Source organism: Pholis gunnellus, assembly GCF_910591455.1.
Source record: "Pholis gunnellus genome assembly, chromosome: 23".
In the NCBI taxonomy this organism is placed as follows: domain Eukaryota; kingdom Metazoa; phylum Chordata; class Actinopteri; order Perciformes; family Pholidae; genus Pholis; species Pholis gunnellus.
The window spans coordinates 9,592,526-9,620,225 of NC_136550.1; the positions used below are offsets into that span (position 1 = coordinate 9,592,526).

At 46.8% G+C, this 27,700-nt stretch overlaps 1 protein-coding gene across 2 annotated transcripts; it reads right to left on the bottom strand.

Moving 5' to 3' along the window:
* Window positions 1–131: 131 nt before the first annotated feature.
* dennd4c (DENN/MADD domain containing 4C) lies at window positions 132–27,355 on the bottom strand. Of its 2 annotated transcripts, XM_079184781.1 has the most exons (34): window positions 27,137–27,355; window positions 17,140–17,450; window positions 14,236–14,488; window positions 14,076–14,145; window positions 13,097–13,266; window positions 12,709–12,950; window positions 12,477–12,543; window positions 12,295–12,353; window positions 11,642–11,786; window positions 11,054–11,229; window positions 10,764–10,864; window positions 9,650–9,862; window positions 8,939–9,084; window positions 8,683–8,721; window positions 8,224–8,354; window positions 7,994–8,126; window positions 7,606–7,812; window positions 7,372–7,500; window positions 7,088–7,226; window positions 6,812–6,961; window positions 6,590–6,709; window positions 6,342–6,470; window positions 5,076–6,157; window positions 4,764–4,956; window positions 4,548–4,645; window positions 4,277–4,452; window positions 4,021–4,179; window positions 3,654–3,852; window positions 3,438–3,548; window positions 3,200–3,337; window positions 2,953–3,070; window positions 2,492–2,648; window positions 2,262–2,326; window positions 132–2,105 (listed from the first exon to the last, which is right to left on the bottom strand). In XM_079184781.1, the coding sequence occupies exons 2-34, from the start codon at window positions 17,436–17,438 to the stop codon at window positions 1,969–1,971; spliced, it is 5,751 nt and encodes a 1,916-aa protein (XP_079040907.1). In that variant the 5' UTR covers window positions 17,439–17,450; window positions 27,137–27,355; the 3' UTR covers window positions 132–1,968. The 2 variants fall into 2 exon arrangements, with proteins under 2 accessions (XP_079040907.1, XP_079040908.1); XM_079184782.1 differs by lacking the exon at window positions 8,683–8,721.
* Between the last annotated feature and the right edge of the window lie 345 nt (window positions 27,356–27,700).

The window sequence follows — 27,700 nt, forward strand, 5'->3', positions numbered from 1 at the left end:
ACTAAAAGCAGCCATCAGAAAGATTTCAAAAATAACATGAATCACCGGAGCTTCTCACACGCGGCACAGAACAAAACAAATCCTTTTCAGAATAGAGGCAAAAAAAAAAAGGGATACATTTTGTTTTTCAATCAGTTCACAAACTCGTTTTATTGCAGCGCACATAAGTGTAGACATTCAATTCCTTTCCACAGGACGGTAAGAGGTCACCTAAATCTATTGTTACAGAACAGTCTCTTCTGTACATCCTCTGCCATGTGGAGGTCAGATTTACAAAGTCAGTACAGGATGGGATCCCTTAAGACGGATTAAAAGGGGAAGGGAAGGCTGTTAGTCATAAAAAAATGCTAACTTACACTGTCTGCAATCCAAATGTCAATGATACAAAAATAAATAATTGAGAATTATGTTTTGTGTCGGAGCAAAGAACTACTGTATGTTAATTGTTTTCATGTGGTCTCATCTCATCCTCACCCTGGGTTAAGGTCAGGTTTTAATTGATACAGTGCAAAATATCATCGCTTCTGTACAAAGCCAGTCTCCCAAGTCTCCAACAGGACCATCTACACCCACCTCCCACCAGCTCATCATAGCGCTCTGCTGTTCTCCGGTCCGTCTCTGCATTTACTGGAATGTCGTGCTGTGAAATTGTTTCTTTCTTTAACGCCGTGTCAGCAGTACTGAAGAAGCCCCTTGCAGCATAAAGCTCTAATTGCTACCACTAACCATAAAAGCAATCTCGTCTGCAAATGGTATACCCAATTTAAAAAAAAATAAACTGGTTGGTTCTCAGCTAGATTAAGGAGTAGCCCCAGTACAGTTCTAATTCAACATTACAATAAGGCATATTAGCTGAACGAGTAAAGTATATTATTGTTAAAAGACGCAGATATTAAAAACAACAAGTTGGATTGAATGCTCGGTCAGCTGTCCGTCCCCGCAAGAGAACACGTGTCTTTGTTTTAACATGTGGGAATCTGTAGCGTCCCGTCGATGCGTTTGTTTTAGAATAGCTTCCTTCAATCTGCTGATTTCATTCTGTTGCTGCAGAGATCGCTAATATTTCTTTAAGACCTGTTTTGATTGCAAGGCATCTGGAATGTTGCAGAATCCATTTTAGTGATTGATAATTAGTGATTGTCCTCAGTCCTCCCCCGTTTACACGTGTGCTCCCCGATGCATATTTACACAGACAAGAGAGCCGCGCTCTGAACCTGCACATTTACAATGAAACAAACTTCAACATTCATTAAGACTCGGATCACACAAACAGTCACGGCATCGAGGATAAAACCCGGCTTTCAGATTTCTCCCCCAAAGTAAACAATATGTACAAAAAGACGGGTGGACATGAGTTACTGTTATTTCTTGTTATTTTTTTCAAAAAGTGCACAAACGAACAATCAGGGTACAGTTCACAGTCTCAAACAACTTAGACTGATCGAATGGGGGGAGACAGCTGGGACAGATTTAGGCAAAGTGGGCAAAAAGGCTACAAGACAGGGAACGATTACACACACACACACACACACACACACACACACACACACACACACACACACACACGCGTGCACACACACACACACACACACACACAACAGGGGCAGTCGATATATTCTGTACAATGATTTATCAATCTATACACCATCTGTAAAGAAGCACACCTCAACTAGTCCCAAAGAATTCACTGCAGCTCTCCAAGCCATTTACAGAAACAGTCCCTCCTGTAAGTAGCTGCTTGGAAAGCCTCTGAAAAGCATCATACGGTTGTAAAAAAAAAAAAAAAAAACAAAGCAGACGGTGGGCATCTTCCAAGACGAGCGGAAGAAGAAGTACCATGTTCGGGCGACTGGAGGTGTTTCAACACTAAATCATTTTGCGCTCACACCCCGGCCCGCCACCTGTCCGTCCTTCCTGCTGACGCACTTGTTGACCAGTCAGAATTTTTCTTTTTTTGTGTGCGGCGTGTCAGATGACGGGGGTCCCGAAGCATTTAAGGCAGCACTGGACGCTGGGGCTGGGCAGTAGATCGATGCGGTGCAAAGACTTGAGCTGCTCGGCGCTCAGTTCGTCGTAAGCCAAGCGGTACTCCCTGTCGAAGGCCTCTGCAGGTACACAAGAGAGGTTCACAAAGTCAGAAAAGAGAGGAAATATAACACCGTCTGTCTGAAATGTAATAGTTTCATTTATGGAGACCATTAAAAGGCTAAATGATACAACCTTCAGATGGTGGTGTGATGGAGCTGGTTGATTTAACTTACCTACGTCGATGTTCTCCTTCCCCAAAGCCACCAGAGAGAGGAACAATATTTCTCTATAGATACTCCTGGGAGAAACACACAGGACACAGAACATGAGGTGATTTCATTAACATTACAAGAATATATATGTCCAAATGGTTGGAAAAATTTTGAACCAACAAGAAGAAGTCAAAAGTGCTTCAAGAAAGGTTCAATTGGACACATTTCTAAGAAGGACGACAAAGACGGACCTCTGCCTTTTGACACCCTCTGGGCGCCGTTTGATCTCTCGGATCAGCAGGTTGATTGGCCCGTAGACGTCGTTGGTCTGGATGTTGCGGACAATCGTGTTGAGGAGGGTACGAATCTCCTGGTGGTCCGTCGGAGCCAGCATCCCCTTCTTCTCCACTGGAAAACAACACAAGAGCGATCAGAAAGACTGTTATTCTATCCTTTTTAGTAAGGAGTCTTCTGGCCAACAGTGACATTGTGACTTTTCTTGCCACGATTTCAGCTAATATTAAACCCATAACAGCCTATCCCATGTGAAACATTCATATTTAGCCGCACACTTCCTTTGTGACATTGCAAATACTTGTCTTTGTCTCCCCCTAGTGGTGTAGGTAGTTTCTACAAATAATTAAAAAAAAAGACATTAAGAATCTTCATATAGTGGCATTAAAAGAGTATAATTCTGGATGTCAACACTCACACAAGGTCCTCCAGAGCTGGTAGAGGGGCTCTCCATGTTCCTGGTGTAGATTGATGTTGTCCCACAGGAGCTGGACGTATACCTGCTTCGTGTCCTGGGACAGTGACGTCAGGGGCAGCTGCAAAGATAAAACCGTGAGATATATTACGGCAGAAGAGACCACAAAGGAAACATCGCAACAGTCTTGTGTAAATTGTTTCGGACAGGGCGACAAATAATGATTGATGACACCCGTTAAGTCTCTCACCTGCACTCCCTTGTTGCAGTGCTCAGAGGTAAGGATGAGGCCAGGGAGGTGAGTGGGAAGGTCCAGGCGACGGAAATACCAAACCAGGTTCCAGAAGATGATGGGGTGCTGGCTGAGGAACTTGTGGGTGTAGATCACCTGGTTGGACAGAGCAGAGGAGCTCAGCAACTATGTGGCAAACGTTTGCTGTAAAACCGACAGAAGGATCGCGCATGTGTGTGTGTGTGGGAACTTTTACCTGATCGCCCTCGTTCTCCAACAGGGTCTCCAGCTCCTTGCGCAGCACCAAGGGGCTGAGGTACGGTACGGACACAGGCTTTGGGTTCGGCCTTTTAGTCCCCATGCCATCCTGACAAACACACACACACCGGTTATTTTTCACTGCAGCTATGGTGGTTTTGGCAAAATATCTACACACACTGGGGTTAGTTTTGTGACAGTGGGGAGGACTGACCGACGCCGCTTGCAGGCTGCAGGGCAGGCTGGTGGTGGAGACGCCGTGTCCAGGTCTCTGGGAGTAGTCCAGGCTCTGCAGCGGGCCACCGACGCTGTTGCTGCGCGTCAGTGACGTCCCACTGCAGCTCCGCTGCTTCCCCGCTGCCTGGTGCTCCAGGAGACCTAAGGGGTCCGACTGCACCGGCTCTGGAATCAGACTAGAAACACAACAGGCAAAGAGGACTCAGGAAAAAGGTTCTGCCACAACAAGGTGTTTAGCTTGAGGTCAATATGTTAGCATCGTCATCATCATCCTGGCCATGGCTTTCTCACATCCGGTGTCAAACTGATTTCACAACTTTGAGGGGCTTTCGTTTGGTGTGTACCTCGTATGTGCGCCAGGCAGATTGTCTGGAGTCTCCCTAGGATCCTCTTCAGGGAAAGCGATAAGGTCTGGTGTCTTAATGTCAGCTGAGCTGCTGGCTGTGGGCTGGGCACTGGTGCTGTGGATGCTGTCTCCTGAGGCACTGGGTTTCATGTAGAACCTGAGAGGGAACATGTTTCGGTTTGTATGAGACTCTCTCAGCTATATGATTCGTATTACTTTAATATAGGTACACAGGAGAAGTGGCAGATTCTTACCCGGTCGTAGTTCGCAAGTCGTGAAACTCGACGTGCAATAAGGGAAGAAAGGCTGTCTGACAGAAGGGACAGTTGGTGTTCAGGTTGGAGTCATCAGCTGTCCAGCCTGCCATTATCTCCTCGTCGTACACCAGGGCTTCACAAGAGCGGCACTGGGAGCAGCTGGACATCAGCACCTGTCAGCAAAGGAAATGTGTCCAACCGGTTAGTTACGGCCATGTACGTGCTGGCGTAGAAAGCACGGCAGGACAGAACAGTGCAGTTCACTGACCTCCAGTGCACAGTTCTGGTAAATGCTCGAGGAGGAAGCGTGATGTGAGGAGCCTTGCTCAGAGTCTGGACCCCTGCCTGCTCGTCCTGGAGTTGGATCTGCGGATAGAGACAAAAACAAAACTTTTAAAAAAGGAATTTCACATGCCAGCGAACATCAATCGAGCCCTTTTCTTTCTCTCCCCTCATATACGTGCGCTACAGAATGAGTGCTTACGTGTCTGGTGGGTCCCTCGGCCCGTGTCACTGCTGCCACTGCTGCTGCCCAGGCTGGTGCAGCTCTGGTTGAGACCGTTGGCCACCAACCCCGGGATGACGCCTCTCTCGGGGCCGTCATCGGCTTCGTGTGCAGCCAGCATGTGTTCATCCAGATGGGACGGGAAGCCGCCGCCGCCCTGAGCTTGATCTTCCTGCGGAGTAAAGTTAAACGTGATTAAAGAGAATTGCTCGAAATCGCTCACAAAATTCTGAAAAAAAAAAAAAATGATGCAGCTAATAAAATAAAAAACCCTCCTATAATAACACTCACCTCGTCATCCGAGTAGGAGTAAGCTGAAGCAACGGCTCCCCACACTTTGCTGGCCACATTGGCCGCCTGTTTCATGCTCGACCGAAGCACATCTATCTTAGGTCCCGACAAGAGGTGGTCCATCTTGATGCCTGAAATGGAGTTGATGACCGAGCCCAACGACCCGCCCTGGGAGGACTTGACCAGCGCCGTCAGCGAGGACGATCTCGGACCGGGGCTACCCGTTGCGCTGCCGGGGATCTTCGTCTTTGTTGTGAAAGTCTTGGAGCGAGTAACAGGGCTGCGCTTGGGTGTGTCGCCTGGGGAGCCGGTTGGAGTTTTGACAGGAGGCACGGGGAGGCTAGACCTGCGCTCCAGAGGCTGTTTGGGCTGTGCGGGGTCAGTGGAGTCTCCCTGGGCCTGCTGGAGCTCCATGCTGGAGGACTTCACGCTCAGGGGGCTTCTCAGGCTCATGTACATTTCGATTTCCTCGGCCAGGTTGCGGGACACCACAGCGGGCACGGAGCGCGGCGGCTCCTGGCTGCTGATGGAGGCCGACTCGTCGCTCTCGGTCACCAGGAGGGAAAGTGGGTCAGCACCCACCTCCACGTCCGCCCTCTCCAGGGTCGGCACCTCGCTAGTTTCAGTGTGCTTCCTCTCTCGTTTCACCATTTTTAACTCAGTCCCGTCTAGCTCTTCATCCTCTCCCTTCCCTTCTTCTGCTGCCGCTCCCGCTCCTGCTGCTGCTCCCTCTTCCTCTGGCAGCTTCACTAATGTCAAGCCCTGATTGTCTTCAGGCTCTTCCTCCAGGTCTTTAAAAAGTGCTTTGGACACAATATTCGGGGGTGGACTTTGGCCTGCACAGAGCGCTGCCGCCAGGATTCGGGCATCGGCGCCCATCTGACTGGCCATGTGGTCCACGCCTTTCTCCAGGAGCATCCCGGCACGGGTTTCAGCGCTGAAGCTACAGCTGCGCTCACCAAAGGACTTCTGCCGCTGCTGTTGAGTCTGGTTAGCCACACCCCCCGATGGCAGCGAGGCGTCGTCTTCTGGGAGAGACACGTTATCAGTCTTGCTGTGTCTCCTGAACAGCTTCCCTGTACCTGCAGAACGCACACAGATACAGTGAGCGTTGTCCTTTTTCGACACGGGGATGCAATAACAAAACAATCGATCCGTCATTTGAAGTCGTAGAAGTGACAACATTTCTGACTGCAATCTAAAACCATAAAAAAAATAAAAAAAAGTTTCTTAATTAGACTTAAAGACCTCCTCTTTTCTCCTCACCTGCTTCCCTGCCGCCATCAAAGCACCCCGTGGACAGCTTCACAATACTGGGGACAGGCGAGGGGACATCAACAGGACTGGGGGGCTCTGCTACTACTACAGCACTGTCCACTGAGCCAGCAACGTCACCTTGTGGTTAAAAACGTACATTGTCAAAAGAACAATATAAACGCACAAAGAAGAAACAGGGTTTCTACTGCACACACATTTAAATGTAGAAGCACTGGAATGAGAGAAGCTTTTCTTACCGTTATGCTGCGCTCTGGAAATGTTTCTCTCCTCAGTGGACAGGACAGCTGAATGTGAGGCCTCCGCCAGCACCTGGTGTAACTCATCCTTGGAGCCGTAGCCTTGGTCAGACTGCCGTCCTGCGGAGCACACAAGTCACACAAACCATGCTGTAACTGCTGTGGCCACCGGCGTCCCAGCCACTCCAGATCTCAGCAGCGGCCAGAGCCTCAAAGACGTACCTGTGCTGCAGTGGTTGTCTGCTGCGTCGTCCATGCCGTGGCTGTGGACGAACAGGTTGTGTTCCTCGCCGTTGACCTCACTTGAGCTGTCCGCACTTCCATGACTCAAACGGTCAGCGTCGGTGACTGCTGCCCCACCTATTGATGCTGCTAAAAGACAGAAGGACACAGACGGCAGAAGAAAAAAAATGGGTGAGAAACAAGGAAACAGACTGAGGAAACGGTAACAGTGTCGCCAATTATCCAGCCCTATCATGAAGTATATTCCATTCCCACCTGCGGTGGGTTCCTTCTTGGAAGGTGTTCGGTCCAGAGCGCTCTTGAACTGGGCCACTCCGCGAAGCACATTACGAAGCTTGGTCCACATAAAGAGGCCACTGCGGTTTCTGCTCGGCCATGGGCTCTCTAAGACGGCCTGCAGCGGGAGCAGACAGAAGGATGAGGACATGCGCAGGTAGTCTTAAAAAGTCTTAAAATAGTCGCTGATGTGGCTTATTGTAGCGCTTAAATTTGCTTTGAGCTACAATAAAGATATATTTTAGTAAAGCGCTGTAGGTGACCTTGTTGTAGTATCCATATGTGATGGCGTTCGGATGCACTCCGGCTTTCTTCATCTCAACCAGGACTCGCACGGCCATGACAGGAAGACCCCACAGACCACAGAGCTGCATCATCACTCTGTAACACACCTGATAACCACAGAGATAGAAACATGAAAAAAAAAGGTATTTCACCCAAGAGACAAAGAAGTTTAAACATGAATGTAATAATACATTAGTTCAATCGGACTGTACCTCATCCAGCACCTCCACCTCAGTGGTCCTCATCTTCAGGAGGACGTTGTACGCCTGCTGCATGGCGCGGCTTTTAGACTTGGAGAGTCGCACGGCTGCTGGCAGGCAGATGAACCACAGGCTGTAGCAGTGACTGAACAGACAGCGGGCCCACAGCGGAGGGTTGGAGTGGAAACGCTTAGCCATCTTGTATGCCAGCTTGATCTCCTGTTGGACACGGTGGACATTTAAAAGCATGAGTGGTTTGCGAGTTGATGACGGCGGAGGATAAAAAGAGTGTGACGGAACATCTAAACTGAAACATCTGGTCCCTGTAGGCAGATGTGTTCCAGTGACGGGGGCATTGCTGCTACTTCTGCCGAGCGTGACTGTGCGAGCGTGGGCCCACCTGTTTCGTCCTCTTAGCCAGCAGTGCAGGGCTGCTGGACAGACTGGCCCCCGCTGCTCTGCAGCTGAGAGCCGGGCGGCACTCCCTCGGGCGGTCGAACAGCTCCATATCCAGCCTGGGGAAACTTTTATAGCTGGGGGGGATGAGAAGTAGGATTAGTGCAAGGTCACGTGCCTCAGACTTTTTCTACTTTGGTATCAGCTTCACTACACTATAGGTATAAGACTTACGTGTATCTGGGGGAAGGTTCAGTTCCATCGCCCACTGGAGGTTCGGGGGGCATGACAAAAACAGTGTGTTCACTCTTCTGGGACTCGTCCAGCTCCAACAGTCTCGTGTCCTCAGATGACTCTCCTTCAACCTGCAGCAAGGATCGCATCCAGAGCCTTAGCGATACAGACTTGACTCTTACAAAAAGCGACCCCGGCAGGTCATTTCCTGTCTGATGGCAGGAAGTAAACAACTACAAGCGTAACGCGATCTATTATGCTTCTCCAGTGAAAGACGTTCTTTGATCGGCGGTTAGGATTCAAGGGTAGAAGAAAAGGAGGAAATGTCCATGCCCCTTGGTGAGAACATTTATCGCAGGGAGAAAAAGGTTAATCTAATTATTACCTTTGAATGTTAGTCACAAACACAGAAACAGCAAGGCGTGAGGAAATCTGATTACAGTGTAAGGCCAGTTTTACCTTGGTGCCCTTGTCGGTGATTTTATCAGAGGGAAAAAGCTGCAAGAAGAGGAAAGAGAGCAAAGGGACCAGAATGAATCAGAGGAAATTTTGGCTTCCTTACACTCCCCAGTGGACAAATGTTATTTTGCCAATAAAACATGAAACAAAGGGCCGTTCAACCTCCGGTGGAAGAGGGAAAAACAAAAAAACAGCATAAAACCAGGGTACGGCGTGTACATATCGGAGACCGGCATGACGCCGGTTAGGTAATCACCTTCTCGACGCAGTCGTCAAAAAAGGCCAGGCCAGTGTCCTTGTCACTGACAAAGGTGCACTCCTCGATGAAGCGGATGAATATCTGCGTCTTGGTGAGCTGGGAGTAGAACTTCTGGTGGGCTCGGTCTCTGCTTTTGAGAAACCCTGCAGGAAGGAAAGGACAGATTGTGTCGTCACTTCTGAAGTGCAACAGAAATCTACTTCTAAATATTCACGTGTCATTCTTACATTCACCTCAGCGTGTATTTTCTTTAAATAATGTGTAGCTGTTAAGACAACAGTAGTGAACTATGCTCCGTTAAAAGCCCTTTCCTTCGCTCCATCTGTATCGATCGCTCACAGTGAAGGTGAGTGGAAGCGAGAGCCAATTTCCCAGAAACAGACATCAGTGAAGTCTTTTTACAGCCAAGAAGAAAGCCGATTGATTTGTAAAAACACTTAAGTTGAGTGATGAGTTAAGATGCTCCTCGAAATAGAAATGCCAATAACACTCAACATTAGGTGATGCTATCGAAATTAAGGCCGGTAAATTATGCATAGGTTACAAAGCAGGGAAGCTGTCAACGCACCCAGGTTTCTATTGTAGAAACAAAACCATTACCTACATATTGATTTCTATGGTTTCAACCACATTATTTCGTTTTATTCACATCTTAATTTCCCCCTAGTTCCACATAGTTGAAAAGCGAGCCGTCAATGCCTTGCTCACCTTGCACGTCGTAGAGGGAGCCTGCAGCCGTGGCCTTTTCGGAGGGCGCCTGGGTGATGGGTTTGAGGTAGTAGCGGTAGCCCCTCAGGATGGAGGCCATGAAGCGAAGGAAGGCCTCCTGGATTTCCATCTCCAGGGCAGTCTTCTTCTTGTGCCAGGTGAAGTCCACCTCGTCCACTGCTGAGGTTTCCTGTGGTGTTTGAGGCACTGAAACTATACACACACACACACACACACACACACACACACACACAACAAATTACAAGGTCAATTTAAACAATTGAAGTCAATTCTGAGGACATTTACATTTACATATATAACTATGGATATAAGTATGGAGACCCGAAACTGACTAAATATAATACAAGACATATTAAAAATATAACTGAATGCCTTGTTAACTAAATCATTTAAATATGTGTATAAAGAAAAATAAAAGTATATTTTTTCAGTTGTTAAAAGAAAAGCTTGTACTTTTTAAAATGCATTTATCCTATACTATCTAATTTTATTGTTTTAAACTTTTCAATTTTTTTTGGTCTTGGCACACATTCAGTTATTTATCTCTTCTATATTTTCCTCACGCACAGACTGAAGGGTAAAGGAAACGTAGAGAGCTTTATATCAAATCTCTAAAATAGAAAGGCTGACTTCTACCAATGTGCTTTTATTTTCCAACTAGCTTAACTCATCTTACGTCTACTGATGATGCTCCTATGTTTCATTGTTTGATGTTGTAAGTTATTGCATTTCAACTAAGCTGTCTTTTTACCTTTCGTGAAGCACTTAGTAACAACATAATTGATTATATTCAGTTATATTTTTGACTTGTCTGAACCTTCATTTACATGTTGGGCCTCCAGATATAACTACAGGGGGTGGACAGAATAACATGGCCATACAAGATGAAATATAATGCAATAGAAAAAGTATTTTCTGAAGCTTCAGCTCTACGGCCATTTTAGACTTTATTGTTTGTGCTCGTATTTAACTTGATTATATATGAAGTTGTTCTTGATATTTTGTCCATTCCCTGTGAATGTATCTTTTGAGAAACAGGTAGTTGTCTGACGTGAGGTTTTTTCTACAAGAGGAGGGGAGACGCTGTTTGTACCAGTGGCCAGCTGGTGGTGCAAGTTGCTCAGTACGTTCATGAGACTCTTGCCGGGCTTCTTTGGCAGGTTCTTCCAGTTGCTGTGTCTCTTTTCATCAGAACTGTAACACACACACAACACCACAATGTCAGTAGGCTGGAAGTAACAGGATAACTGCACAACAACAATGTGCACTGTGCTCTTGGTTCAACAAATGTGTTGCTGCAATTATTTGAGATCGTTGAACTTTATGAGAGCCGTAAATATACAGTAAAACGCTGGCAGGGTTTAGTATCAAAGCACAGCATACAGGTAGATAGTGTTGGTGTCCAGATCCACACAGACAACATCGGGCGGGGGGTCGTAAAGGTCGAAGTAGCGGGAGTCCACGCCCACTATGAATGGAAGAGGAGCATTGAGGACGCCTGCGAGGGAGAGCGGGCACAGGGGGATGTAGGGACACTGCCACTGGAAGGGGAAGATCATCTGAGGAGAGACAAGAGAGAGAAGTCACAATTAAGCGCTTTACATTACAAGCTCTGGAGGTAGAAACATTGAGACACTTCAAATGCATTTTGGGAACTTTTAAAGATTTGGACATCCTGTGTTGTCAAAGAGACTCAGTTATGTTCATGAAACTGGAGGGTCACCAATCAAGTTTAAATTTAAACACATCTGTACGGACAGTACATTTCTAATGTGATCAGTAGAAGTGAAGGTCTGGCTGTTCAAAAGGAAGAGAAAGGGTGATAATAATAATAATAATGGGTGTATGGTGATTTCTATTTTGCCGTTTTAATATCTCCATCTTAGCGAGATCAAAAAGCAGCAGATGCTGCTAAAACTCAATCTCGCCAGTAGCACCACTGAACCCGTTTGCGTGGCGGATCATACTCACAGCCACCACAGCCTCGGCCACTCCGGTGAGCACGGCGGGCCGGAGCGAGTGCAGCAGGATCTTGCTCTCCAGCAGGATAAAGTGCAGCAGCGTGGCGCAGTTCTCCGAGCCCAGATTCATCAGCAGAGTGCCGTAGTCCGCCCCGCTGACAGGGAGGGAGAGCACAGGTGAGATAAGGGATGAAGGGAGTGTGAAAATACGGGGTTCTAACTGAGTTTGTAACTAGAGACAGATATTACACACATCTTAAAATATAACGCAATCCAACAAACCTGCAAGTCATACTTTGCTTTGTGATGCTCACAATGAAAATCCTCTGTTCTGACTGATTCAATTTGACAGACATTTCTAAGGATGTCCAGCAGTTTCTAATGTTGTTAAAGACAATTTGGCCATTACATTTCATTTGATCAGTGTGGCCAAGAGTCTACTTGATCCACGGTTTACATATGCCGTCATCTTGATGGGGACTTTTTCAGAACCTAATATGACCTTTTAGAAGGCTTGTTCATCGTGACTCAAAAAAGGGCAGCCACAGCAGTGGGTCACATTAAGTTGGAAATCATTTAGCAATTATTCTTAGTTTTAACAAAAGGCCTGACAATCCCCAATTTAAAAGTTTATTGTAAAAATCAATGTGTTAAGCATTGTACCTGAGTGGTAGAGGTGTACACACAGGCTGGGAGAGGACCAAGGTGTCGTATACCGAGAGCTGAGAGGAAATAAATACATAATGTTCATGTAAGGAAATATTCAAAACTCAAAATTGTACGCATGGTAAAGTATATATTTGACTCACATAATAATAAAAAAAAAAATAGAAAAAACAACTCACCTGGACCAATATTCTTGGCCTCTGAGGGGAAGGAAATGACACATTGTGCATGAAGTGCGAGATGTGCCTGTTGAGAGAAATACACAAAATGTGGTCTTCAAATTATCTTCAAACAAATGCAGCAGCCACCGCATTTAACCGATCAAAAGGTGAGCTTTGAGATGTGCATATTGGCATTAATGTCCCAAACAACTGATATAAAAAATGTCAATAGTTGCAAGCAGATTTTTACTTTTCAATCGGCAGCGGGTGAGGGCCGGAGAAGGAGAGCTTGTAGAGGAACATCAGGAACTTGCGGAAGGACTCAAAGAAGGGCCAGCGGGAGAGCAGGCAGATGCATTTATTGCTGTTTACGGGCCGGTTGGGGATCACCTTCTTCTCCACCGTGGTGAGCAGGCCCAGCTGGATCTTCTGCTTCTCGCTCAACTGATCCACCGGATGTGGCTCGTAGAACTGGATGGCTGATCCGTACACCTGGAGAACCAGAGACACAGACAAATTCATGAGGTACATTTGTGGTATTTTGGCTCCCTGGCCAGTTTAACTGAGATAGAAATCTGTTTAACAGGCTTTTCAACTGTAGCCCAATCCCAGCTTGCTTTTGGGTTGCCGCATCTCACCTTTTCACCAGACGAGATGGTTAAGACAAACGTGGAGAAGACGGGCAGAGGGTCAGGCGTGTTTGGCGCCCAACACTCGATCTTGGCGCCCATCGGCAGACAAAACAGAGGGACAGATTCTGACAGAGGAAAAGACTCGTAGTCCTCTTCTGGGTAACGGAAGATGAGACCTGGAGAACAAAGGGAAAAAGGAATAATTATGGCTTTATTTCTTTGCGAGGATTAACCAAAACAGGCTCTAAGGAAAGGGAGATCAGTGTTTTTCAGGTCAGCATGATACTCGGGTTTCCTTTTCAGGAAGTAACTGTTCTGCTTCACGGTGTAAACTGTTGTTTGGCGAGATGTCGTTCCAACAAGACGCACATTCTTCTGTGAACATGCGCATACACAAACAAGCCTGCAGACACACACACACATACTGGGCGTGGCAGGAAGTGCCGCTGTCTGAGATGAATACACAGCCGCCTCACAGGAAAAAGGGCCGGACAAAAAGATAAAGACGTGTGTGTCGTCGGCAACGGGTGTGTGAGCATGAACACTGATTATACGCGTGTAACACAGCGAGCTGTTCCAAAGGCCAAGCTGTTAAGCATTCAGTCAGTGGAAATGTCACACACACACACACACACACACACACACACACACAATAATTTAGAAATGCCAGCTGCAATAAATAAGAACTATCTCGTGCAAGATCACAGATGCACTGAAGGTGCCACTCGCTTGAGCTTTGAGACAAAGGCGTAACAGAGGCTGATAGAGACAGCACAGAGCTGCACTATTTCAAACTACACTGTGTTTTTCATATCAATACGTCAGAAAGACAAGTTATTATTATGGCAAAACATCTTTGACAACAATTGTTATCATAAAGGGAGTCTATCTACACCAGGAAATAGATGAATATGTTAGAAAAATATAAAAAAAACAAATAAAAAAAGACTTCTAACGTGGTAAACCATCAGAGACTTTTACTCACCAGCTTTGTAACTGATGGAATTGGATGCAGATACGGATTTCTTGTAACACAGGAACACATTGGAGCCCCACTGCAAGGTTAAAAACATACATTTTGAGAAATCTGTTCTCTAAAAGCTGATGGTGAAGTGCTCTAGCTGAAGAATCACACTCGGACTCACCATGCCACAGTTGAGGTTCTTGTCCACTTTGCAAAAGGTGTGTGGCGGTATCTCCCCTTTGCTCGTGACAATGACGCAGATGTCCGTCACCGCGAGGGAGTTCTGAGGCTGGACGGGCGGCGCTCGGCGTAAGGTGATGAAGATGCGCTGCGAGGTGGCGGAGCTGTTGTTGACGTTGGCGCAGCGGCCGTACGGTGTGGCCTGGATGACCTCGCAGCCCTGGATCAGGCGCTCCTTACCCTCGTACAGCACACTGGTAAGCGCAGCAATTATAATAAATGGTGTGAAAATGAAGATGGCAGACAGCAGAACAGTGCAATGACTCATGCCCACACATATTACAAAGCTATCAGAGACAATCAAGTGGCTCAGAGGGAGTGCTGCCCTGAAATCAGTTTTTTTTTTTATGCCAGGCATGGCTTTAATTTCTTAAACAACCTTTTTGCAATAAGACACATCATTTACACATAACAGTGCAAAACATAAGGACATTCGTGTCCCAACAACAAATCAAGAGTTTGAAAGAAAGAAGACTGTAAAATAGAAAAATATCGTCATTTCAGTGTGTTGCACAAGAAAAAAGAGACACAATAAGCAGGAGGCTGAGGCGTGGTTGTTCAGTGGCGAGGACGATCTGGTCTTCAATGGGTGACGTGATTCAGACCTATTTACCAACCGACTCATTCAAATCCCAGACAGCAAAGGGAAACTTTCATATCAAGATGCTCATAATCCAGCTAAGAGCAAAAATAAATGCAAGAATATGGATTGCTGGCCAAATGTTTTGTGCATCACCAGTTGCAGCTAAAAGTTGCAGTCAGGAAAGCAATCAGTTTCCCACTGTGTCGGATTATTTTCTTGTTTTTTTTGCATGACTGCAGGGCTTCTATGGCAGCATGCTCCGTGCGCTCCCATTCCATCTGGACAATGCCACGTGGGAGGCCAAAAGCAGCGACCGCTGCCCTCCTTAAAACTCATTTCTTTAATCTTGTGCAGGCCACAGGGCAGCCATCGCAGATATAATAGTCCCGCAACACTCCACTTATTCTGAAAAGAATGCGAGACAAACCCAGAGAGGCCAGGAGGACAGTTGCCAGCAAATTCTCATTTAGGCAACAAACGTCCTAATGGGCACAGTGAGTCGTGACGCCTTGGAGCCGCCCCCCCCCCCACACACCCCGGGCTCTGCTCTGCTGGCTTCACTGGCAGAAGGAAGAATGAATAATTTACAGGTTGCTCGTTTTCCAGTTATTCTTTCGGTGGATGACGACCAGCAGGTGGGGGGGACAGGAATCACACGAAGGGAGGACCAACATGGCCAATAATATTTAATGACCTTCCGTGTTGTCGTTCAACCAAAACCGAACCATTAGGAAGTGAACCACACCATAATGCATTTGATTATGGTCTCTTTATGATATCTCTGTGAGACCTGTTATTCAGCCTCATTAAACTGCATGATTGATTTGGCGCTTCAGCCGATGAGAAAGGCAAAAAAAAGCTATGAAGCGTGCTTCTATTTCATCCGCACCATATGTCTGTTGGCATGCTCAGCAGGATTGCGCAACCGCTTAAAAAAGGAAACATGACTTGACACACGATCTTCTGTCTCTGCTCAGTGCACCGACGGCTGCAGGGTTCGGTGAGGGCTGTTACGTAGTTCTGTGGCTTGAATGCCAAGTGTAGCAGAAGAAGGGGAAACACGTCGTCGACACATGAACGACGTGGATGACTACGCTCAACGCGTTGCAGTCTTTGTACGGCGACGCCAGCTTTAATGAGAACCTGACTTTCGCCGGGGATTCTTTCAGCGAGCGCGCAGAGACCGACTGGAATCTCCAGTTTATTAGCAAGAGACACAAAAAGGTCCAAGGTGTGTAGAAAACTGATACGCCTCGGGCCGTTGCATCATTGTTCTCGTTAAAGTGTGCCTAACAGATGGAAAGCACTCGTGATGAAATGCCGCGAATGTTCTTTTGGCTCCTCTGTGAATAAGTGAAGAGCAGTTGTAGCTTCAGGCTTACTGGATTGGATTAAGTGAAAACATGACGGAGTTCCCTTTTCTAGCGCGATAGAAGGAAGCAATTGTATGAATGGATAGGAGCCAAGAGCTCCATGATGCAACAGGGCCGAGTGAATGGAGCAGTCAACACACCTACTTCCTTCATCCTGACTAAACGCTTTGTTATCGAAGTTAAATCTAACGTGACAAACACTGGGGGACACAAATGTTAGAAGTAGTGACTGAACACTAGTGCTCTCTTCTTCACTTCCCTTGAATTCAACAAGCGACGAGCGGTTTGTGAGAACGGGATACAGCGTGGGAGGCGGGCCCTCGTTCATGCTTATGTTCTTTGGTGGCACGTAGAGCCGGAAAAAAAAAAAAAGGTCAGACTGCCAGGTATAAAATGACCGCGTTTTCTTTAACCCCGCCTCCCAACTGCTCATTCTTCCCTGGCTCACATGAGGAAGATAACTCTGCACTCGGCTTGAAGTGAACTTTTGGGACATAATGATTGAAATAAAGATCTATTTAAATCTTCGTACAGGGAAGTTGATTTCTCTGATTTACGGATGCCTCTTTCCCAAAATAAAGCCGCGATTCCACCAAGAAGTTCCTTGTAATTTTAGTCTCGGAACTACTTTTTAAAGGAACTAAAAAGGTTCCTTCGGCCCATTTTTTCTCTGCGACGAGGTCTGCTGGTTTTCTCACTGCAATGACATTTACCGCTGAACTGTTGGGCTATTTACTGATGATGCACATTGAATGTAATGAACGGGCGCTGCACTAGCAATGCTAAATCCAGTTGACAATCTCCAAACTTCTGCTGTCCAACTGAATGATTCATACCAAGCTATTATCAAAAACGGACGACAAACTGTTTATAGATTTGTTTTACTCACCCAATGTCAATGAGCGGGGACTTGCCCCGACCCCTCTTGTAGCACAGAAACAGCTCGGGGCTCTTCAGGCTGCCGTGATTGAGGTTGGCTGGCTGGCCACTGTAGGTGCCGTCGATGCAGGTGAAGCCCTCGGGGACCGTTTCTCCCGCCGACCGGTTGATGACGGCCAAGTCGGTGATGGGCGCTTTGGGCCCGCTGGACTTGGTCTCGGACAGGTCCTGCTCCAGAGGGGTGGACTTGTCCGTCAGCCCGGCCACTACAAAGTAGTCGGTCACGCGGTGACCCTTGTCCTCGATCATGGCTGGGAGTACCTGGAAGGAAGAAAATAAGGAGGTATGAGATTCATGTAGAAGGACATTCATACACCGGTGGCCTTGGGTCATGAAAGCCGATGTCGAAACAGCTCTTACATCTCGCCACGGGACAGCGGGATGGATTACACACAGAATGTTAAGTAATTCTGTGGCAAAGGCAACGAAAGGATCCTTTACGACCGCTGCACCGCAACGAGGCAAACAAACCGGGGGAGACACAAGGGGTAAAGAAGGGGACTGGATTTGTTGACTTTCACGAACGCCCTTGTCATTGTAGATCACCGCGCTGCTCCGGCTATCTAGAGAGAGTTAAAGCTCCGCTGGCTACAGAGAGCCATGGCAGAGCAGCCGGGCCTGGTGGAATGCTAAGAAATGCCACCGTCGGCATAAATCAAGGAGACACTAAAAGTCTATAAAACACTTGAAAAGTGTCTTTTGTCATTTTCTAATGAATGTATGCAAGTCATTCCCCAAGTATAGTCAGCGTTTCTGTTTTCCAGCTTAATGTTTGAGTCATGACACCAAAAGCAAAAGGTTGATGACTCAGTAATCGAATGGACATTAACGACATAAAGACGCAGAGTTTCCATTTAGCTTTTCACAAGAATTTAAAAGGGCACTTTTATCAACTTACTGTGCCAATGAAAAGCACTTCACTTATCAAGCCTGGTCAAAAAAACAACAACAACAGAGAGCAACTGGTTGTCTGAGGAGAAAAATAAACTTAAAGCTGACACGTCAAACGTCTTCTTCAAAGGGCTGTTTTAGGGCCAACACAGGAAGTTCTATTTTTCCAGTGGTGAGTCAGCTGTGGTGGGAGGGGGAGAAGAAGCCTCTTTGTGCGGCAACATCGAGCACAGACAGCTCTGGATTTCATGACGCAGATTGATAAGCGTCAATTGTAGTTTTTCCCCCTTTCATTTCTATTTTTCCACCAGTCAAGACGATCACACAGCGCGGGCATCTTGAAAAGGCAACACAAGTTGTGTCGTGCAAAGAGAGAAACTAAAAGTGTGTAGTTTCGAGCAGTCTAGGCTGGGAGGACGGGAGTGCAGGACATCCGCTGGCTGGCGCTGTGGAAGGAGAGGCGGGAGGCAGACTGACGTGCCTCGGAGGGAAATTGTTCAGCCACAGCACGACAGCAAACAGCTGACACACGTTACACACACTTTCCACACAAAAACTAAAAAAATATCTTTCTAGACTGCGAGCCTGCTTTTTTAGATTTCCATCAACTGCACAGCACGCAGTCTTGGGACAACAATAGCGTTGTGTGTGTGTGTGTGTGTTTTTTAATTCTTAACCGTATTTGAAAGCCTTATCTGATTGAATGATGAATTCGTTTTTTATAGTTAGAAACTCGGCAGATTGCCCGTGTGAACATGCCGAGATTGATTTGTTTCAAGTGTACTGCCAGCCTCACAGCCCGGGTGGCTTTGAAGAACTGCAGCTGGATATTTGCCCAGAAAATGGCCCATTTTTTTCCTTTTCCTTTTGAAAACAATGTCGGGAAATCAAAAGAGCAGAGAGTGTAACCTTATGAACACAAGCCTGGAGCGGCAAAAAAACAATACGGTTTCATGTCAAATCCAAAAGCAGAGACTGGACGACTTCCACAAACAAACATGGCAATAAAAGTGCATCAAGGAAGATTGATTCGCAGGTAAGGAAGAGAAACATCAAACGGGATCAGCATTGTGGCTTTTTTGCTATTTTGGTATACTCCTTCCAAAGTAGGACATTTACTCATTCTGAGGAATGTCACTGAAACTTATTTGTTCTTGTAAGTAAGAGTCGTAAAAAGCCCAAATGATTCCAGATGTTTGTCCCACTCCAACATCTTACTTTATGACGATGCGCAACGGCAATCTGGAGACATAGACATGTTTTAAGACTTAATGTTCTGAGGAGAGTTACTGCATCGCATTCATGGTTTTCAGACTATTTGCTTTGTGACAAACCACATTGTTAAATGTGTTCTCACCAAAAGGCTGGCCAGTAAATGTACTCTGATCGTCTACGTGTGTGTGTGTGTGTGTGTGGGGTGAATCAATGTCTGTTTATTGCAAAACTGAACACACCTGTTCCACTCAAGTATGAATGAGGTGGAACGTTGATGAAATCAATAAATGATTCATGCTTCGAGGTCTTTATGAGACCATGAGACTATTTTTTTTTTTAAGGTGGTTGTTAAGTGCAGCTGTTTATGCATGGAACATAGTCCCACAATGACTACATTAGTGCACATAGAGAAGCCCACAAACCACACCGAGAGCTGAAATCTGTGTGTAAGCATACGGCATCTAACCAGAAGGGAGTTCCAGCTTCTCGTCCGGGTCAGGCAGTGCGTTGCACCTGTTTTCTGACACCTGTCGTGCACTGTTAACATTTTCTCAGAGGAATACTGCTGATTTCAGTCTCTTGTTCGACTGTTAAAGTCACACACACACACACATGATGCCCAGCAGCATATGAGCTAAGAACTGTTATTGCTTTGCCAGGGGGCAGAGAAATGAGTGTTTACCCAAAGTTGATATGGTGAGCAGATAACCTGTGGTTTACACGCCCAGCACACGTGTGGCAACATTCGCTTTGACTTGGAGTCATGCGTCTTCCCACCTGATGAACACAACACCAATGTTCACTCGGCTCTTAGCTCCGCTTTCGGTCTCCACCAACCTCCCCCCCTTGAGGGAAATATGTGACTCTAGCTGCTAAATGCTATTCCCTATTCCCCACCAGCTAGTCGCTAGCTTTGTATGCAGTTTTTTTTAAATGATTTTGAGTGTAACTACAAGTGCCATGTGTGCAGCTGTATCGCAATATATTATATACTCACTTTCTCACTTCACAAAAGAGCAATTTGTGATCATTTATGAATTAACAACCCATGTCTGCTGAGCAATTTTACCCTTTGTCACAATCATTAGCCTCGACAATTACTCCGCTCTGAAAAAGGTAATATTGGTATAAAAACCATCAAGGCTGCGAGTCACACAGCATGGGGCACAGATCACCACAAAGTGTCACAGCAGGGAACAAAGCAGGGGAAATAAAAGAGGAAAACAAACACCATCCCGGGCAACCAGCCGATCCCTCTTTGGGTCCTGAATGAGGCTTTGAACGCTGCCGGTGAATCAAAATGCACTGGAGGACATTAAAAACATGGTCACAAATTACCAACACTGAATTGAGTAATTATGTTTCCCTGCCAGGGCCAGTGTTCGCTGTGCACACAACTGTGGACACAGTCTGAAAACACCTTTGTGCCGGTCCCCCTCCACCTCCACAACACACCCCACCAACCTCCATACAAATATCTCTCTGTGGGTAAACAGTGGCGCTGCCATGGCAACAGAAAACCCAAACAATGCCCGGCTGCGAGACCCTGAGCGGCAACTAGTGTTACTCCTCCGGCTGAGGAAATCGATCTGCACGTCTTCCAAGGGTACATTTAGTAGAGCTGACATTGTTCTCTGTAGCCTGCCTCAAAAAAAAAGGCGAAATAAAGTCCGCTTCAGACCTAAAATGGCAGCGAGGGCTTGTTTTATTGTCAAATAAATACACGATAGTGGCCATAAACGGCGGTGGTGTTGACAGTGGATTAGACTAAAAAGCTTTAAAAGCTGTCATAAACAGAAGGGAACATAACATTAAGGATGTGTCCGCCCTTTTTTGTTCTTCACGTGTGACAGCATGCAGGGCGGGAGGACACATTCTCAGGTTGAACGGTGAAACCGGTGCGTTACATTTTCACAGTATTAAGTCTCGTGTTGAAACTCGAGCCTCTGCCTCCAAAAAAAAAAAAAGGGTTGCGCTCGGCTCTGCCCCTCCCTTCCCATGTGAAAACCTGTTCCTCGGTTCGTCCTGAGCCCCGGCGATCGAGTGTCACGCTCTCTGTCTGGGTTGCACTCAGGGAGCGAGGTCACTGCGACCCATAACAAAAATACTATGAAGCTCGAGAGGACACGTACGCTGACCGGTTCCTCAAAAAGCTAATGGCTACTGCCATGTAGCTATGGACTGTTAAACACACATGGACTCCAGTACGCTGTCCCTTTAAATGTTTACTGTACACATACTGTTCGTTTATTCATCACTAGAATGAGCTCAAGCTAGGTTTGGCATTTAATGAGCAGGACTATTTAATGGTTATACTTGATTTTTATTGCATTTTTCACATCAGTGGAACAACATAACTTGATATTAAAAAAGGTGGACGATCCACAGTGCCCACTTCTGGCTCAAACCTCGGCCTTAACACTTTGAACTGATTGACTCACTTCGCTTCAGCGTTCACACACGCTCTTCTGAGAACCATAACTCAAATAGAAACAACAGAGGACATTGAATGCATACGCACTCTTGGAATCAGCGCGACTTCCTCTTTCCGGTGTTAAACTGTATTGCTGATGTCCATTGTGGAAAAATGTCCATAAATCCACTTAGATTTCCAAGTTGTGTAAAACTTTTCTTTCATAAACAAAACAAAACAAAAAAAACATTATTCCAGAGCATGTTTACCAAAAACCGACACGCCAAATGACAGCATCTGCGAGTATCCCAACAACTTCCTCTGAACACAACAGCTTGTGGCATGACTAAGGGTCATAAGCCTCTGAATAAAGAGAGTGAAAGCCAAGCAAAAACCGCCACGCAGGACAGGTTTCACCATTCAGGCCGCACTGACGCGACGGGTCCACTACTCGCTCGTCTGCTCTCATCTTACCATGTTGAGAGCACCACTGATGCTCCAACGAGCTAACTAGCATTAACAGATTACATGCAGAAGTACAAGTTTGTTATGTGTATCTGATCTTTCGAGCTGCTCTGTGATCAGCATGCAGGGGGACGGGAGGCCTTTGCTGTTTTTCTGAGAGACGGAGAGACTTTGGAAGGTGCGCTGGAATACAAGGAGATGCAATGAATCCCTGCCTCCAGTACAACAGCCTATTCTTATTGAAATCAGGAACTAGTAGTACAAGAGGAAGACATTAACATGTCAAATTAGCAAGAGCAAGCAGGAAAGCACTTATCATCTGAGGTATTGTATTTTCTTAAAAGGTTGTTAAATCGGCGATCAACTCTAGCTTTTTTTAATCCTGGGCGGATCGTTCCTCGAGGCCCCTGATTTCCCTGCACTGGAAAGTCTTGTTCTCCGACGCCGGCACTGGTCTCAACTTGCTTGCGACCAGTGCCAAAGGCTGGCTCACGCAGCCCAAAAACCCCCCGAGGGCAGAGGAAAACTCCTTCGTCCGCCATGAATGAAAACTGGGGAGGTCCTGCTCGACCAACCTGGTGTGTGTGTTTACTTTTAGCACTTGTTCGGCGTTAATGGCGTTCACCTGGCCGGCCCCTTCACTTCCGAGGTACCAGATTCAAAGACGCACAGAGACATGAAGGGGACAGAGACCTGGGCTGACGTAGAAACAAAGATTTCTCTATTTAAGGACACAGAGTGGAACCCCCTTACTCCATCCCCCCATGGTCTGCCCCACAAATGATCTCATCCCTTTTCAGACAAAAGAGCCTGGAGGCTAGTTCCCCCAGGGGTGAAAGAGCCTGTGTGTGTGTGTGTGTGTGTGTGTGTGTGTGTGTGTGTGTGTGTGTGTGTGTGTGTGTGTGTGTGTGTGTGTGTGTGTGTGTGTGTGTGTGTGTGTGTGTGTGTGTGTGTGTGTGCGCGCATGCACGCGTCTGAGTGGTTGTGTGTGTGTGTGTGTGTGTAATGCTGGACAACAGACAGGGCCGTGTCTGTCCCGGTTATTTCAGCAGGAGCCACGCCATGCAGATCCACTCACAGCTCGACTGAAACAGCAGCTGAGCATGACACACACACACACACACACACACAGTTGTCATGCACTGAACCTTGGGCCACTGCAAATGAGAAGAAAACACAGTGTTTACAGAAGCGCGTGCAGAATGCAGTAATTATACTGGGCAGCGGGCCGACCCCTCGGGTATAAATAGGACAGGGCGATCCTTCGAACCAACCCTTCTCTATTGTGACAAGCGTGCATGTGCGTGTGCGTGTGTGAGCTTCTGTGCAACTCCTTAAAGTCGTTTTTTTTTCGAAAGCCCAGCTACGACAAAATGGTCAAAAGCAAAAGCTCATTTTATTGAAGCTGTAACCGCTTTCAACACATTACCCGCGGACAGCTCCTGCAGCACGGGCGTCCGCCTCAAGTGCCACTCTGTACCTCCGCGCGTTGGGAGGACCCGCCGAGCAAAGTGGTCCTCCCTGCCACCTGTCATCACAGCGGGGCCGTTAGCCGCGAAGGCCGGGGGGCCGTGTGCCGTGTGCGAGGTGCCAATGAGGTGACGAAACCTCCATTTACTCCATTGAGCTCAAACCCCAAGCCAGTTGCGTTTGCTTGTTTGATTGAGTTCATGTGGCGCAAGGCGAGCTACAGTGTGTGTGTGTGTGTGTGTGTGTGTGTGTGTGTGTGTACATAGTTGGCCACTAAATCAGTCTTTAAATACGAATGGAATGAGCCACATCGGCCTCCAGTTTACGACACAGAAAATAAGTCGAAATGCTGACAGAAACGTGCTCAAGTGCACTTGGTGAAAGGCAGGGGATTTATTTAACTGTTCAATATTTGCTGTTCAGAGTGTGTGAGAGGTGGAGCATTCACAGCCTCTCTGTGTCTTTTTTGGGGGGGGGGGGGGGGGGTGGCTTCAGATAAGCCTGTGTGATAGATAGCCTGTCACTATCATGTCCATATGCTAACAACCTCTCTCTCTCTCTCTCTCTCTCTCTCTCTCTCTCTCTCTCTCTCTCTCTCTCTCTCTCTCTCTCTCTCTCTCTCTCTCTCCTCTCTCTCTCTCTCTCTCTCTCTCTCTCTCTCTCTCTCTCTCTCTCTCTTCTCTCTCTCTCTCTCTCTCTCTCTCTCTCTCTCTCTCTCTCTCTCTCTCTCTCGACTGCCAAATCATACAGATAAAGTTTGCTGGGTTTTTTTCATTTCACTTTCTATTTTCACATTTAAGAAGAACACTGAACAACGGTTTCAGCACTAGAACAGACATCCACTAAAGCCCATCACAGAAGGCCCACGCTGTTCCCCTTTCAGTCATTCATCTCTATGCAAGATAACATCAAAGCAGGCCGAAAGCAACAAGTTACTAGCGACGAACAACTGAAGCTGAAAATGTGCCTTTTCTTCCTTGTTCGCCGTGGGTCTGTGGTTTCACTGAACACGTGATGTAAGACGCAGGTGTGCTTCCAAGAGAAAGTGACACATACATATGACAAAAAAAACAACCGGGGCTGGTTAGCCGACGAGAGCTCAGAGCAGCGAGGCTCAAGCGGGAAACGTCACAAGACCGCCTCCCTCCTGGAGCGTGACAGCCCGGCGGACAGAGAGCATTCTTTCCACTCTAAAGGAGAGAGGGCAAACTCGTTGCCCTCACTAACTAGCTGGGCCCAGTACGGGCTCGGACCCGGCGCCTGTCGAGAGAAGACCACTGAGACACTAGCTGGCACATCACACCAAAGTACAAGGGTCAGAGGGAGGGAATAGGTTACCTGAGAGGAGGCTTTTAACCGGCTTATGAGATCCTCCTTGTTGCTCTTTGGCTAGAGACGACTGTCTGGAGTTAATATGTCTTAAGACGTGCAAACAGGCGGCTTAAATGCACCGAGGTGTTTCAGGCAATGGACTCGGCAAGGCAAGAACTTGCATCGGCAGCGGTCTCGGTATAAAATCGGCAGTTATTTCTGGCTAATGAAGCAGAAACACCAAATAAAAATGTTGTTCTTAATAGCAATGGTGAGAGAGAAGATCAGGGTGTCCTTGAGCGAGACGATGACTCCCTAACCGGCTCTGGTGCTGCAGACGATGACCTCGAGCCTCTTTATGGAGGAAGACATCCTTTTGCACCAGTAGTAATAAATATGCAGTTAATAACTACGAACTACAAAAAGACTACATTCCCTGTTTGTGACCATTCACAGTTAAAACATTTGAAATAGTTGTAGAAGTTGAGGTGTCGGAACGTGGAGTTGAAATGTCAGTCAAAGTGCGGGTGATGAATTGACGAGGAGGTGTCAGCTGAAGTGGGAGTTCTCATCGAAATTCAGTTGAAGTGTATAAACTGAAAGACTATGTCCGTTGAAGTGCAAGCACTGAAAGCAGTTGAAGTGTATGAACAGTCGAAGTTGTGGGAATTGGAAGAGCTACCCGCGAGTAAAAGGGTATGAGGTGTCAGTCAAAAAATAATAAATAAAGTTGAAGCGTCAATGTAATGTATTCAAGTGCTGAGTAAAGTTGAAGTGTCAGTTAAAGTGAAAGTGCTAAAAAAAGAACTTCAAGCCCTGACAGAACTTGCAATGTCAGCCAAAAGGAAGCGTAGGTGATAAATGTACCTTAAAGTGTCTATAAGTGCCAGTTCAAGTGCAGACACTGAAATACGATGTCAGTTGAAGTGTTGGCTGACCTGTGAGCGGCTGCATTACCGTTTGAGGAGCGGGACATAAAATCGGTTGAGATGTTAGTTGACTGACTTCACTGAAGAGCTCTGCGCTCATGTATCACAGCAGATATTTCAGAAACTTTCCGCTGCTGCTGCTGCTGCTCCCTTTGGCCAATCTACTTCCCTTCCCTTCCCTTCCCTTTGTCACCTGACAGAGCCTTTGAACGCCCCGGCGGTGGTGACAAAGTGCAAGTTCAATGTACACAAAGCCACAGTGGAGCCGTGACCTACTTTCTACCTGCTGCCTGTAGCAGTGAGTCGGAGGCAACAGTCAACTCCACTCCTCTTTTCCAGCCGCCGTCAGGGCCGAGCCAAGGTCAAGAAAGGCATTTCTCTTCTGCTGCTGCTGTGTTTCCATGTCCGTCAACCGCCCCGGTGCTGATGCGTTCCTGCACGAGCAATCCTGCGGTTATTCAGTTATGAAGCGGATATTCCTGCAGCCACCTCAGGTAGCAAGAAAGAAACTTTAAATATGATCAGTACGAGAGGAAGTGCCATTCTAGGCCCTGCTGGGACTTGTGCCTAGACTCTAGTAACAGGAACATCACAGGCATGCCATGAATCACCAACGCGGTGATGGGGGGGGGAGAACTCTGCTTAGTTAGACTGCTGCTGGCTGGCAAACAGTCAAATGCTGAGGCGTCGATATGTGAGCACCTCCACAACATACACAAGAGAGGCATCTCACGCAACTCTGTGTCCTAGGGTTAGGGTCACACAGATGCAGACTTTGCATATTCAGAGAGAACCCTGGGTAAAAAGCGAGTCACGTGACACTGGAGCTGGTAAGTAACAGTTCCTTGGCTTGCAGACACCTGCAAGGTTAGACAGGCTCCAGGAGAGCAGAGCCTGATTATCTGGCGTCAAGTAGGGGGGAGAGGGGAGAGAGGAAGAAGAGGAGGAGGGGAGGTATTGTATTCCCAACTGTTGCATCCGACCTATAATCGGGTCAACTTTCAAGCAAGAAGCACACATCACAAAAGAAACGTCCTCCTGTGTATCAGCCCGTGCAGTGATACGTGGCTGCCTCTCTTTCCGCGGTTGGAGAACACACGATGAAAGGTGTAGAGGCATATATACGGAAAATATACACAGGGGAACTTAAACTCACACGCAGCTTAAATAGTTAAACTTCCTACGTCTTATTCTCACGATAAACTCCGCAAAGTCTCAGCTCTCTCCGCGTTCAAACATGTAAAAACACTTACCAGCTGTTTACGCTGCAGCGAGAGACAATGTTGACATGTAGGCAACTTGCTGTTTTTTTTACCCGCTTGGTATATTCCGTATTTCTATTTCTGCAAACAGGTTGAAACCGGCACAGCGGGCGCAACAGAAATAAATAAAAAGGCACTTCGAAAATACTCCTTTGAAAACTTTGCTGGCCACTTCTTCGCCACACTTTCATCTGAAGTTGTCGGCGGAGGCGGGCGCCATGTTTGAGACTGCGCTGATAGTTTTGTTAGTGGGCTTTCTTCCTAAACGTCTCTCTCTCTGGCTGGACCCGCCCAGAGAGGAGAGGCCACAGTACGGTCCCTGCTGCGACTGACGGGAGCGCTGTCAAGCTAGCCGACATAAAACCAGCCTTTTCCGGTGTGCCCTTTCAAAGTAAACATGTGGGTTGCAGTTTTCAGAATAAAGTCATTAATTTTGTTTAACACTTAAAGGGAATTGTCAATAAATATGAACTGTTAATTATATAATTAATATTATTGGTAGTAGAGGCACTACTTTCTAACACAATTACAATATATTATATATTACATTAGTGT

Excerpts from the sequence above, each read along its gene's own strand:
- dennd4c (XM_079184781.1), bottom strand. The coding sequence starts at position 17,438 with ATGATCGAGGACAAGGGTCACCGCGTGACCGACTACTTTGTAGTGGCC. Across the intron at positions 11,230-11,641 it reads TGGCCGAGGCTGTGGTGGCT|ATGATCTTCCCCTTCCAGTG; the intron begins GTGAGTATGATC and ends GTCTCTCCTCAG. Across the intron at positions 2,649-2,952 it reads CCAGCTCTGGAGGACCTTGT|TGGAGAAGAAGGGGATGCTG; the intron begins GTGAGTGTTGAC and ends GTTGTTTTCCAG.